This window comes from Phalacrocorax aristotelis, chromosome 2 (genome assembly GCF_949628215.1).
Source record: "Phalacrocorax aristotelis chromosome 2, bGulAri2.1, whole genome shotgun sequence".
Taxonomy (NCBI): domain Eukaryota; kingdom Metazoa; phylum Chordata; class Aves; order Suliformes; family Phalacrocoracidae; genus Phalacrocorax; species Phalacrocorax aristotelis.
The window spans coordinates 25301144-25312927 of record NC_134277.1 but is presented as its reverse complement, the minus strand read 5'-3'; the positions used below and the strand labels follow the sequence as shown (position 1 = coordinate 25312927).

Below are 11784 nucleotides of genomic sequence, written 5' to 3'. Positions count from 1 at the left end.
CTTGGAGCTTAATTACATATTTTTCTCTTTGTTAGAACAGAAACTAGGACAGCAAACCTGCTCTTAAAGTCCAGCTTTCTCGTCTCTCTCCTGAAAACAGCCTTAACCATTCACACCCTCCAGCTCACCACAATTTCTGCTGCCCTGTGCAGCGTTTACATCCCCTTGCAGCTGCTACACCCAGAAGACAAAGCTCCCATCCCTAGCAACCTAATATCTGAATGAGCAAACTGACTGGAACACAGATCGAAAGCAGTTTTGAAATTAGAAACCACCCTTTTACCCTTCAATGAGGCCTCTGTGTGTCCAGCTTGATGAATGCTGATGCAGCAGTGGAATGAAACACGCACAAAAACCCTTATGCTGCTTCTAAGGTGTGTTCCCTGCCTGCTCAGTAGATACACGAACATGACATACCTGCTGAACTACGTATGTGAACTCAATTCCTGTGAAATAAAATGGGAAAATCTGCCCAGAGAGTTGTTTTCAGTGAGCACAAATACGCGGGGGAGTTTTTTAGGAATTTTAATATGACAAAAATGAGGCACTCCCACATTTTGGGAGAAACTGAGTTCTCTGCATCACATTATTTGTGTCAACACCCAACTAGCACCTAGGTTTAGACCAGCTTTCGGAGACACTAGGCCTGTCTGAAAGTAACAGCAAAGGAGGAAATGAGCCTGCAGCGGCAGAGAATATAAAATAGTTTTCCCACCCCTCAAGTGAGTTGCAGTACTGGCAACGACTGCTTTAACCTGTGCATACGCCATGAGAATTGCTCCCATGTAAACACTACTTCCCCAAACAGATAAAAACCCCACCTTACTAGACTGCCAGTTTAGAATACTAGAAATCAACAGAGGTGTTACCAGCCAGTCTCATTATATTCTGCATAATCCAGATGTTTTGTGAACTCGCACCATGGCATCAGCATTTCTAACTCAAAGAGTTTGTATTTTGTCCTGGAACAGTGGGGAAAGACTCGGTATCGAGCCACCGTAAAGCCGCTGAGCTGTAGTCACCAGGAGCGTCACTAACCATTACCCTCGCCCTGGACTGCCACAAGTCCCTGGGATGCCCAAAGGACTTCCACGTGTAAGGCGGCAGCACGCCCTCCAGCTGACAGCACAGCCGGCACAGCAGAGGGGAGAGGGCAGGAGGACGGTTAATGCCACTGCTGCCGTTCTTGTATGACGCTAACACAATGCAAATCTTACCAGTCTAGGAAAAAACTAACCCAGCATGGAAGTTTTCAGCTGGGTTTGCAAGTTACACTGGTTAAGCAACGGCGGAGCGAGCGGCAGAACAGACACAGGGAAAGGGACGGGGCTTTGGGCGAGGACTATGTGCTTTCCCAGGACACGCTGATACTTTGGCTCTGCTGTGGGACTGAATCAGATAATGGCCCCAAGCCCACTCCCTGGCCACAGGCAGAGAAAGGGAATCCTCTAGATAAAGGGAAATCACTCTTCTACTTTTAAAGGGAAAAGCAATCCCAGAACTTCTCAGGGCTAGCTTGAAATAGAGGGACATGATAAATAACAGTCAGCTGTCCAACTGCCAACCCACACCACTGTGCCTCCTACACCATGCCCTGAAATACCACATCTACATGTTTTTTGAACACCACCAGGAACAGTGACTCCACCACCTCTCTGGGCAGCCTGTTCCAACGCCTGACCACTCTTTCCTTTCAATGTAAAGACATTTTTCCTAATATCCAACCTAAACCTCCCCTGATGCAGCTTGAGGCCGTTTCCTCTCATCCTATCGCTTGTTACTTGGGGCAAGAGACCAACACCCACCCCACTACAACCTCCCTTCAGATAGTTGCGCAGAGCCATAAGGTCTCCCCTCAGCCTCCTCTTCTCCAGGGTAAACAATCCCAGGTCCCTCAGCCGCTCCTCATAAGACTTGTGCTCTTGTGCAGAAGGTGGCAAAAGGGTTGGTTTGTTTTTTTTTCTTTTTTTTTTTTTTGTTGGTTTTGTTTGTTTTGTTTAAAGCAGGAGTCCTATAAAATTAGGTACACAACATTTTAAGCCCATTAAGGCATCTGAAACAGTCTGACAATATCAAAACAGGTGGTCTTTCATATTCTAGCAGTTACTGTTTTCCACAAAATTAATCAAAATAACCTGCATCTGTATGAGAACGTTTTATTAAAAATACATATCTTGTGTTTCACATAAAAAGAGCCAACACTGTAATTAAACACAATTTAAGAAGTTGGACAGGAATTACCTGAAAAAAAGAATACAGATTCCCATAATCCCAAAGCACCCAACCTCTGACTGCATGAGCCACACATTAAAATCTTCCTGTGCTCAAGACCCCACGTGCTTGTTGCGCACAGAGCACAGTGCCCAGGAAGGAGCTGCGGGTCAGGGCAGGGGTGCTCACTGCTCCACAGCAGCTGTTCCCTGCCAGAGATACAGGTCTGTTCCCCCCAGATCCAGGGAGGCCCGTCGCTCCCCAGCCCTGCTGCCAGGCACGATGGTAACCTTAGCAAGAGAAGTGCTGGAGCAGCGCTGGGCTCGAGTGCCACAGGTTGGCCACCTCTTGCTGTAAAGAAGGAGAAATACAGCACAGCACTTCCAGTTAATTTCACTTAGGATCCAGCAGAAACTCACATTTAACAGGACAGTGGAAAGAAACCCAGCCGGGCTTTGGTGATACATGGCACAACAGTCTTTTTGATAAAGATGATCTTAACTGAAACCTCTGTTGGAATCCACTAATTTTTGGATCCCCACTTTTTGTAACTCAGATCCACCTCAGACTTTTGGAAAGATGCAATTTCAACTCAACAAGTTATCAGCTCAGGCAGCAACAAATACTGATTGAAAGGTTAGTGCATAAAAATCAATGTCAAAATACAAAAGAGCTGTCAGACTCATCTGCTATTTAAAGTGTACAGAACAAAACACTGGCTGCATTTACTCTCTACAGAAAACATCACTTTGCCAGGCTGCCTTTCTTGCTCTGGAGACGCTGAAGATTCAGCTCCTTTTAAAGTCACCATGAGAGGTATTCATCATCCCTCCAAAATGATCAAAATGCTTTGTAAATTCAGGCTCAAAAAGCAGACCTGATGCTGACTGTAAACTAACATTTACTGGCCAACTCATAACTTAAGCAAGGCACAAAGAAGAAAAGACACTGGGAGCGATGGGGAAGCAAGTGGTCGTGAAATCATGAACTAGTGGTTACCTTGCTTTGACCCGACAAAGCATCTAAGGATACCGGCACCTGAAACAGCAACAGTATCTAAGGTTGGACAACCAGAGTAACTGTAAAGCAAAGTTCCATTTTGAAGAAAAACAACCAGCTGGCTTGCAGGTCATTGTACATATTCTGGCCCCATTAAAGTCATGATCTGATTAAAAGAAAAAAAACCGAAGACACTTCATCTAACATCATACCTTGTAAACCTAGCAGGGTGTTAAATCCATGTCACTTGAGAGGCCTATCTCCTCAAGCGTTCCTTATCATATAGCGTTAATTCCTCAGACTGCAGTTTAATTGAGCACTCTGTCTGAAAGGCCTGTCGCTTCTCTAACTATGCTGGGGATTTATGACAGAGATCAGTTTTTCCCTCAGCTCACTGAAGCCCATGGTCTACCAGTTAAAGCACAATGATTCCTCTTAATATACTGTTATTGCACAGATTGTAACACAAGATTTGCCCAGCACAGCATTCGCTCCTATTTCTACGCAAGGAAAAAGAAACAAATTGGCTTTCAGGACCTCGGATGAGTTTGCAGAACTGGAATTAAAGAACTCTATATTTTTTTGGCCAAGCAAATTTGTTCTGGGATTAATGAAATAGAAATAAACACTAAGCTCCAGCATGCCACCAATCAAAATAACTTTCCCAACTGGAACGACATCTTAAACACAATATCTCAATTTGCCAAAATCTGAGCAAATTGAACACTTGCCTTAACTGTAATGTTCTTCAATTCAGTCATCAAACTTCCAAGTAATTTCAAAGCCCATATTGAAAAGCTTTAATCCTTCGGCCTGACCTGCTCTGCATTTTAGAAGGGAAAAAAAATTATTTAAAGACATCCCAGGTTGGGAATTTATAATCCCTCCTCATCCTCATAGAGCTACAAGGTGAAGCTCACAAGTTATTCAAAACCTCATCTTACAGAAAATAGGAATGGGAAACTTTCTCCAGTTGTGAGGTGGCAGTGTAGGAAATAACTGGATTTTAAAATAGCTCAACTTGAAAGGTGTCAAAGAACAAGTCTGAAAAGGTTAAGTCTTAATCAGTAATTAAATAAGCTACAGCATGGAAAGTCCAACAACCATAAAGATCAACTCTGAAAAACACACAAGCTCATTGTTACTGGTATATACATTAAAAAAAAATCAAGGTTTAAAAATCTCTCCCCAGGGTTATTATCCCCTTCCTAGAGAGATGTTGTTATAGCTTGTGTACAGTGTTCTAAAAGAATCTTTCATAGCCTTCAGAATTCTTCATGGTTTTCCTAATCCATTTGGCAGCGAGTGACATTTCTCTCCAGAACTGAATAATACTTTAAAGCCTACTTGAAAATCCATCTTTAAGATGGCCTTCAAATAAAATATTCAAGCTTCTATACAGAATTTTCAGACAAGTGGTTTTTGTCTTAACCACAAAATAGATCGAGTGATTTTGCTAACATATTAAAAAAACAGACTAGAAATAAAATTCACAAAAAAGTTTCTAGCCTCCAGTAATTCAGAAAATGCTGTTACAGTACAGAAGAACATTATTACTTGAATCAGTTTTATTTCTTCTGGTAGCTACTTTGAAAATAAAGGGTAATTTGACACTAATTCTATTAGAGAAGTTCATGAGTGGGTAGCTCTGTGTGTGCGGCTCTGTGTGTGCAGTAGAAAACAACAAACAATGCTACAGAACTGAATTAGCCTGCCAAATACCCTCTTCAGACATCACATCTTAAGATGTGTGTGCCTGGATGAACAGGAAACTCAGTGAACTCCCTGTGCCCAGCTCCACTGCCTACATTTCGGTAATGCATGGGTGTGAGAGTCCACCTATGTAGCTCTTAAAATTGGATCAGAATCCAATAATAGCTTATCAAATAGCAAAGAGGTTCAAACATGCTTTGAACTCATTAAGCAGGAGGATGAACAGATACAATCATCAGTGTACTGTCCCAGCATTAGCAGCAATTTTGTCTGTAGTGAGCTCAGAGTTAAAAAATAAAAAAATGTTGGTCAGGAAGTAACACACAAGAATAGCAACAGCCTCAATGAACTCAGGCCTCTGTTGCTTTGCACCTTGGGAAACCTGACCTTACAAATGATTATGCTCAGTGCAAGGCAGCAGAGAGAATCAAGCCTGTGATTTTCACGGTTTGAATGAGCACAAGAACTTGGCTTCCAAGACTCTGTCTCCTTAAGATGCGTGTGTCACAACAGGAATGTCAATTTCTATGGCAGAGAGGCGAGAGCGTGCAGAATAGGGCTGAGAGGCATAGCTGTGCATGCTAGGGGCATGGGAGTAAAGGGGCTGCCAGAAAGGAGAAGGTAGGCTTTTACAAGCGCAGTACCACAGAAACAGCAGAATGGAAGTGAAAAACAGACCGCCGGCACTGGCAATGGCAATAAACACGGAGATGTCAAAGCTGAAGACAGGCTCGTATTTTCTGTTCAGATAATTGTTATAAAAAATGACCCAGACTGATGGAGTGAGACAAATGGCACAGGCAAGCAGGAACAAGAGGCCAGCCACGAGATGGCAGCCCGCGCTGTTTACAAGGCATTTGGCCAATTTGATGTTTGGCACGCTGGATACAAAGGCTGTGTTACACATACCAATCAAGCAGAGAAACAGAGCTGAGACAGCAGTTAACATACTCAGTGGAAGGGCAAACTGAAGAACACGCAAATCCAGTTGATCGACAGCAGTGTACCACTGCGGGTCATATATCACACAGTCTCTGCTCCCGTCAAAGCGAGCGCACTTGATCCAGAGTCCAGTGTAAACAGTCACGTTCCTCTCATTCTTGTTGAAGGTGTACAGTCTCATTTGCCTCCAGTTTGGAAGCAGAACTGCTGCAAGGAGTCCAGCTACTGAGGCTGTTCCACTGAGGAAGGCCAGTACTGTCGCTGCATGAACATCCCGGCAGCCCATTCTTGCCCACAGAAGTTGTTTCCTGCAATTAAAAAGAAAAATTAAAAAAAAAAAAAATCAGTAGGTAAAAGTTTACAGACACAGGACTCATTGACAGTTGACTTGTGCCTGCTTAATAAACTTGTATGGCAGCTGTCAGGCAGTAACGCTTTGGCACCTTCTTTGCCTACAACCTTACACAGAGGTAACGCTACCAAGTTAATGCTTTAATGAAACTCCGATTATTTCACAGACTTATGATTGCTCAGCTGACAGACTGCTAAATTAGCTGTGTTCAAGATCAAAAAAGAGTGCTTTAACATGCAATTCCATACAGCCTGGCATCTTGTGTGACTGCATGGACTTTACAGAGTCCAGGTGGAGAAGGTGAATCACTGAGTGGGCATGATTTAAGAAGTTCACCTCTCCTCAACTGGCAGTTCCCTCACTTTAGCCCAGACGTAGTATCAGAGTGCGCATTCAGCCCTACCACAACGCCACGTGAGTAAAGGGGAATTGCTTTAAAACCATCATTAGACTGGACAAGGAATGCGTATGTAGTCAGTTATCCACATTTTACATCGGCCAAATTGTTGATGAGAACTGCAAGCTAATAGAGCAGGCTCTGCTGAGTAATTTACTATGATTTTTTTCCAAAACAATTCACAGTTCTTCCACAGTACTTCTCCTTTTCAAAACCAGCTGTCCAAGCACACAAAGAATTCCAGAAAACAGATGGCTTTTTAGCTTTCATATGTTCATCTTCAGAGCAATTGTTAAAGAATACTGCTTCTTTGTCAATATAACCGCTCTCCGTGTACCCAGGGCCTCTTGCCTGCATAGGTCCTGGGAAACAGTCTCAATGATGGGTCTTTAAAAAAAACAACAAAAAAGACTCAATTTCAGTAATCCCTTCTCTGGGGGTTACGCTCGAAATACTTTGAAGAAGCCTAATACGTATCAGACACTGAGCATCCACCCCAGAGTGTACTTGAAGCAGGACACTAAAAATTATAGTACCTGAAAACGGGCAAAGACTTTGAAAATTCTCACTGAGCACCATTCAGTCATAAACTCCTACTGAAATTTCTTCCAAATCATTATACTGCATTGTGCTTATTTTGTCTAAAGCCACAAAACAATTCTTTAGGTACCAGAAGTTCTACCTAATGCATATCCAAAGAACTGAGTATCTGTACCTCAGAAAGGTCACAGACATGGTTGCAACCAAAGAGGAAAGTAGATCTGATCCCCTACAATCCTACACTGCAAACATCAAACACCCAGGGAACTTTCCAGATAAGGAATTTCCACGTATACTGGAAGCAGACTACTAGCATTACCAAGCTATACAGCTAGCCAGCATTTTATTTATAGACAAATAAATAAAGCCCAATTTGTTTTGTAAGAAAGCATTAGGCACTTTTTTACTTTTTATGCCATCTAACCCTGAAGGACTGCAACGGTACCATTTAAGTGCTGATCATACTCTTTTAAAGAAGCACTGCTGAAAAGAAATAATGACAACCACATTTATGCTAATAATGCACCTTATTCATCAAAATGATGGCATAGTTTTGCTAAGAATAGCTAAGCGTGGGCAAGCTACTGTTCTCCTAGCAGTAACCTTTTTGGAGAGTGGGTCGTTAATAGGATACTGCCTGGGCAGAGCTTCCCTTTGCCTGGATAAAACTTCCATGGAGGCAGGGCATACTCGAAGAGCTCTACAAGAAGCAGCTGGAATAAGAACAAGACTGACCGTTTTCAGAAACCCACTGTTTCGACAAATTCATTTGCAGTAGTAGATGATGAAAACCTGGGCAGAGTTAATACAGACTGGGCAAGAACCGATGTGAGGTTTACCCATATTCTCTAATACAAGAGGGTGGAAGAAAAAATAAAAATGGGATTATTTTCCTTCCTTCTACATTATCAAAGTATAGTTATGGACTATGCAGCCAGGACTTAGAACAGCATGGGGAAATTTGTATTTTTCTACTACCTCTGCTCTACCAGTTACATGGACAGAAGACTTCAGTCTCTAGTTCATCTTACAGTTGCCAGCCATGGTTAGGCCACCCTGCCTGCCTCGTTTTTGCTGGCCACTCCTGGGAGATGCACCAAGGGTGGGTTTTTTGGGTGGGTTTTGTAGTTGGGGTTTTTTTGCATTTGTTTGTTTGGTTTGGCATTAGTTTAGCGTTTTTTGAGGTGGTATTTGGTTTTTGAGGTTTTTGTTTTGTTAAAAAAAAAAAATTAGAGTCCTTAGTTCTTCTCTTGGGGTAGGAAAGGAAAGAGATAGAAAATAGCTCACTTTCCCTCCAGAGGGTATCAAGGCAAAGTGAATTTGTAAGTTAGTTATCCATGATCCCCCCGTCAGGGGAAACTTGCCCCACCCTGCAAATACTGCTAGCTTTACAGCTATAATTACAGCTTCAGTTACAGATCCCTGATTAAGACAATAATATAGATGTTGCCTTAATTAAGATAGATCCAGTGTACTTACCAGCAGCGCGTCCAAAACAAGAGAAGCCTTAGCAGCTTTTAGAAGTAGGGAAAAAGGTGTTTTGGGATCTAAGAAACAGAACAGGGAGAATCAGCATTGTATTTGTTTCATGCAATTCCAGCAACAGCATTTACACTGTAATTCAGAAATAAGGAATCTAAGATATGTTTACATTAGGCCAACTCCATCACCGTTCTACAATTTCCTGTTATTTAAAAAACAAAACTCAAACTACTTTTTTCACTCCCTCAGAGCATGTTCTCGCCCTATCTGCTCATCTCTGTCTTCATACAATGGATAAGAAGGGTGCAAAACCCTTCTTATACATGTTCCAAGACATGGAGATATTAACATCCTGAATTTTATGTTTCTAGCAAGGAAATCCATATAAAGTCATATAAAATGTTTATTTCAGATGTTAGGTTCCAGGCTGCACTTAAACAACAGGGAGGAAGGGATACAATGTTTTTTTTTAACGTCAGAGAACAAAACACAGACTCTAAACTGTTTATATACCTGTGGCTCTCTATTGGCTTCTACACAAAGGTTTGAAGGAAAAGGGAGAAAGGCAGGAAGTACTGGTGGTGATGCCTTTTCAATGGCTGTCCAGCTTTTCCAGGGGAAGAGAAAGCAGCTTCTTGTGGATTCTCTTCACACCCACATCTGGGACCCACACCACCGAGTCCCAAGGGCCGCTCTGCAGGTCATAATAGGAAAATGGCTTTTCTGCTGGACAGCATCAGACCTACACGCATGTCATTACGTGACTGTTAAAAGCTACAACCTAAAGGTGAGTTTGCTGTACTAACATGTACAAGGACATAGTTTATTCTAAATGACCTATATTGAAACCTGAAATATTATAACTGTTATCTACGCATAGTCTCCTGAGGTGCAACATCAAAGAAATTCTATGCAAGAGAGAGACCTTACTGCACACACTCATGCAACTCAAATTTTTTGCTAAATGAGAAAGCGAAGAGTCCTCCAACATGATTGCTATTGCATACAAATATGGAAATGCAGACACAATCAAATCAGGCATCCCACTGGATTTCCCCTGCCAAGTTAATCAACCAAGAGTGCTATGAGTAAATGCAGCAATTTGGGCAAACCAACTACCCAGAGCTGCAGACATCAGTGTCCACATGGTCAGCTGCATTTAGAGGAGAAGTTGCATGTTGTTCATGGTTCTTTTGGTTTTTTTTTTTTGAGTTTGGAACTCAAAAAACCAAAAAGTGTTACTGCACAGCTCGGAGAAGCTGTTTTTATTCACTAACATTTCTGAGCAATTTTCAATGTGCACCTAAGTTAAAGAAAAGCAAAGAGATCTCCCTCTGCAGGGTCACATCCCAAAATACCAGCAAGTGCTCAGCAACAACCATAATTAAGTAGAAAATTAATACTGGCAAACAAACCTGTGAGAAACCTGGGCACAGCTCTGTACCTAGCCCCAGAGTCATTCCCATTAAATTATGAAAACCTGTGGCCACCAGCTGTTCTAATAAACAGATACAGAGCAGGTATGAAATAGTTGACGATATGCAACTCAGAAAGACCTCCATTTCTGCAGACATGGAGCTTCTTTTTATTTCCTCTAGCTGTTAAGCACATCTGAGTTTATTCTCTGTCACTGGAGGTGGTGTATAACTCGGGACCTCAGCCACTTCTTAACTAGCTGTCCAAGGGAAGAAAGCACATTTTGTCCAGCAGAGATAAAACCCTGTCTTGCCTTAGATTCTAGGCTCAAGCTTCTTACACCGAAAGAATTTTACAGATGTAATAGTCCAGGCTCTTATATCTGATCCCCAAGTTATGAATGTCTAATACCACTTCAGGGACATATTTTACTATGGCTCCTGTTCTAAACATCCACGTTGCTGTAACAAGAGATCCTGGCTGAAGCTGCTTAAAAACTGGTAAACTATTAACTGCCCACAAGCTAAAGAAATGAAGCAAAGTTAAAGGCATTTACTAGAGACATAATTCAGTGATGAGTAAAGCCCTCTCTGTTCCCTTGCATGGCCCTGAAAAGGCCACAGGCTGGGAACCACCACTATTCTGTAAGGACCTGCAGGAGGGAGGTCACAGTAAACACAATTCATAAACAAATGCATTCTGAAGCTATCCACAACAGTATTGTCAGTTCATAAAAATATTTCGAGTTTTGGAGAACTGATGACCAGAAAGAGGAGACCGACACCTGTCCTCTTCTAAGACAGCTGGAAGTAACTGATACAGAACCAGTGCCACCAGACAGTAGTTTTTTCTTCTAGAAATCAATCGCACAGTTCCAAGTTCTACAAAACTCCTATTAAAAATTAAATCCAGACGTAAAGGATTAGAATTAACATTCCTAGCTAATACGTTAGGCGTTTCAAGAAAAACTTGCAGCACGGGTAATTATTTTACCAACCCATTCGGAAAACAACAGATGACGCACAGCCGAGGCTGAAGAAAACTCATCCTCCCCCCCCCCCCCCCCCCCCCCCAGGTGCTCGGCCGCCGCCGCGCAGAGGCCAGGCCCGGGCTCACCGGGAGCCTCTCCCCGCCAAACCGCACCGAACGTGCCGCACTGTGAAGCCAGATTCCAAGGGGAAAACCGGGAAGGGCCGCAGAAATCATCCCCCTCCCGCCGCCCCGGCTCAACGTTGCCTAACGGCGGCGGGCGGCCCCTCACGGCCCGGCGCCCCCCTCACGGCCCCTCCCCGCACCAGCTGCCCGCTCTCGCCGCTCACCCTCCCGTCAGGGCGCGGACAGGAACGGCCCCATCCCGGCGGCGCTCCCCGGCCCCCGCCCGCCGGAGCAGCCTCTCTCTCCCGCTCTCCCCAAGGCCGCCGGCGGCCGCCCGGAGGGTTGTGGGGCTCGAGCCCGGCGCCGCCGCAGTGCTGGCCCAGGCCCCCGCACTACAGCTCCCAGCGTCCCCCGCGGCGGGGCGGCCCCTCCGGGCCTCCAGGCCTCGGTCGCATCCGGCCCTGCGGCGCTCGGCTCCCGACGCCACAGCCTCCGAGGAGGAAAGGCCTGCTACAACACAGGGCTTTTTCTTTCTTTTGAAAGGCAAAAGTGAGCGTGGCTGCTTGTTATGCAAACACGTACAGCCCTGTTGAAAAGCAGTCATCGTTTTCTTCACCAATGTACCCACACCTCCATA

General features: G+C 43.8%; 1 protein-coding gene across 4 annotated transcripts; it reads right to left on the bottom strand.

The window, feature by feature from the left end:
* Nucleotides 1-2140: 2140 nt before the first annotated feature.
* On the bottom strand, nt 2141-11556 carry CLDN12 (claudin 12). Of its 4 annotated transcripts, XM_075082802.1 has the most exons (4): nt 11372-11556; nt 9150-9330; nt 8634-8701; nt 2141-6173 (listed from the first exon to the last, which is right to left on the bottom strand). In XM_075082802.1, the coding sequence occupies exon 4, from the start codon at nt 6149-6151 to the stop codon at nt 5414-5416; it is 738 nt and encodes a 245-aa protein (XP_074938903.1). In that variant the 5' UTR covers nt 6152-6173; nt 8634-8701; nt 9150-9330; nt 11372-11556; the 3' UTR covers nt 2141-5413. The 4 variants fall into 4 exon arrangements, with proteins under 4 accessions (XP_074938903.1, XP_074938902.1, XP_074938904.1 ...); XM_075082801.1 differs by lacking the exon at nt 9150-9330; XM_075082803.1 differs by lacking the exons at nt 9150-9330; nt 11372-11556 and adding an exon at nt 11169-11339.
* Between the last annotated feature and the right edge of the window lie 228 nt (nt 11557-11784).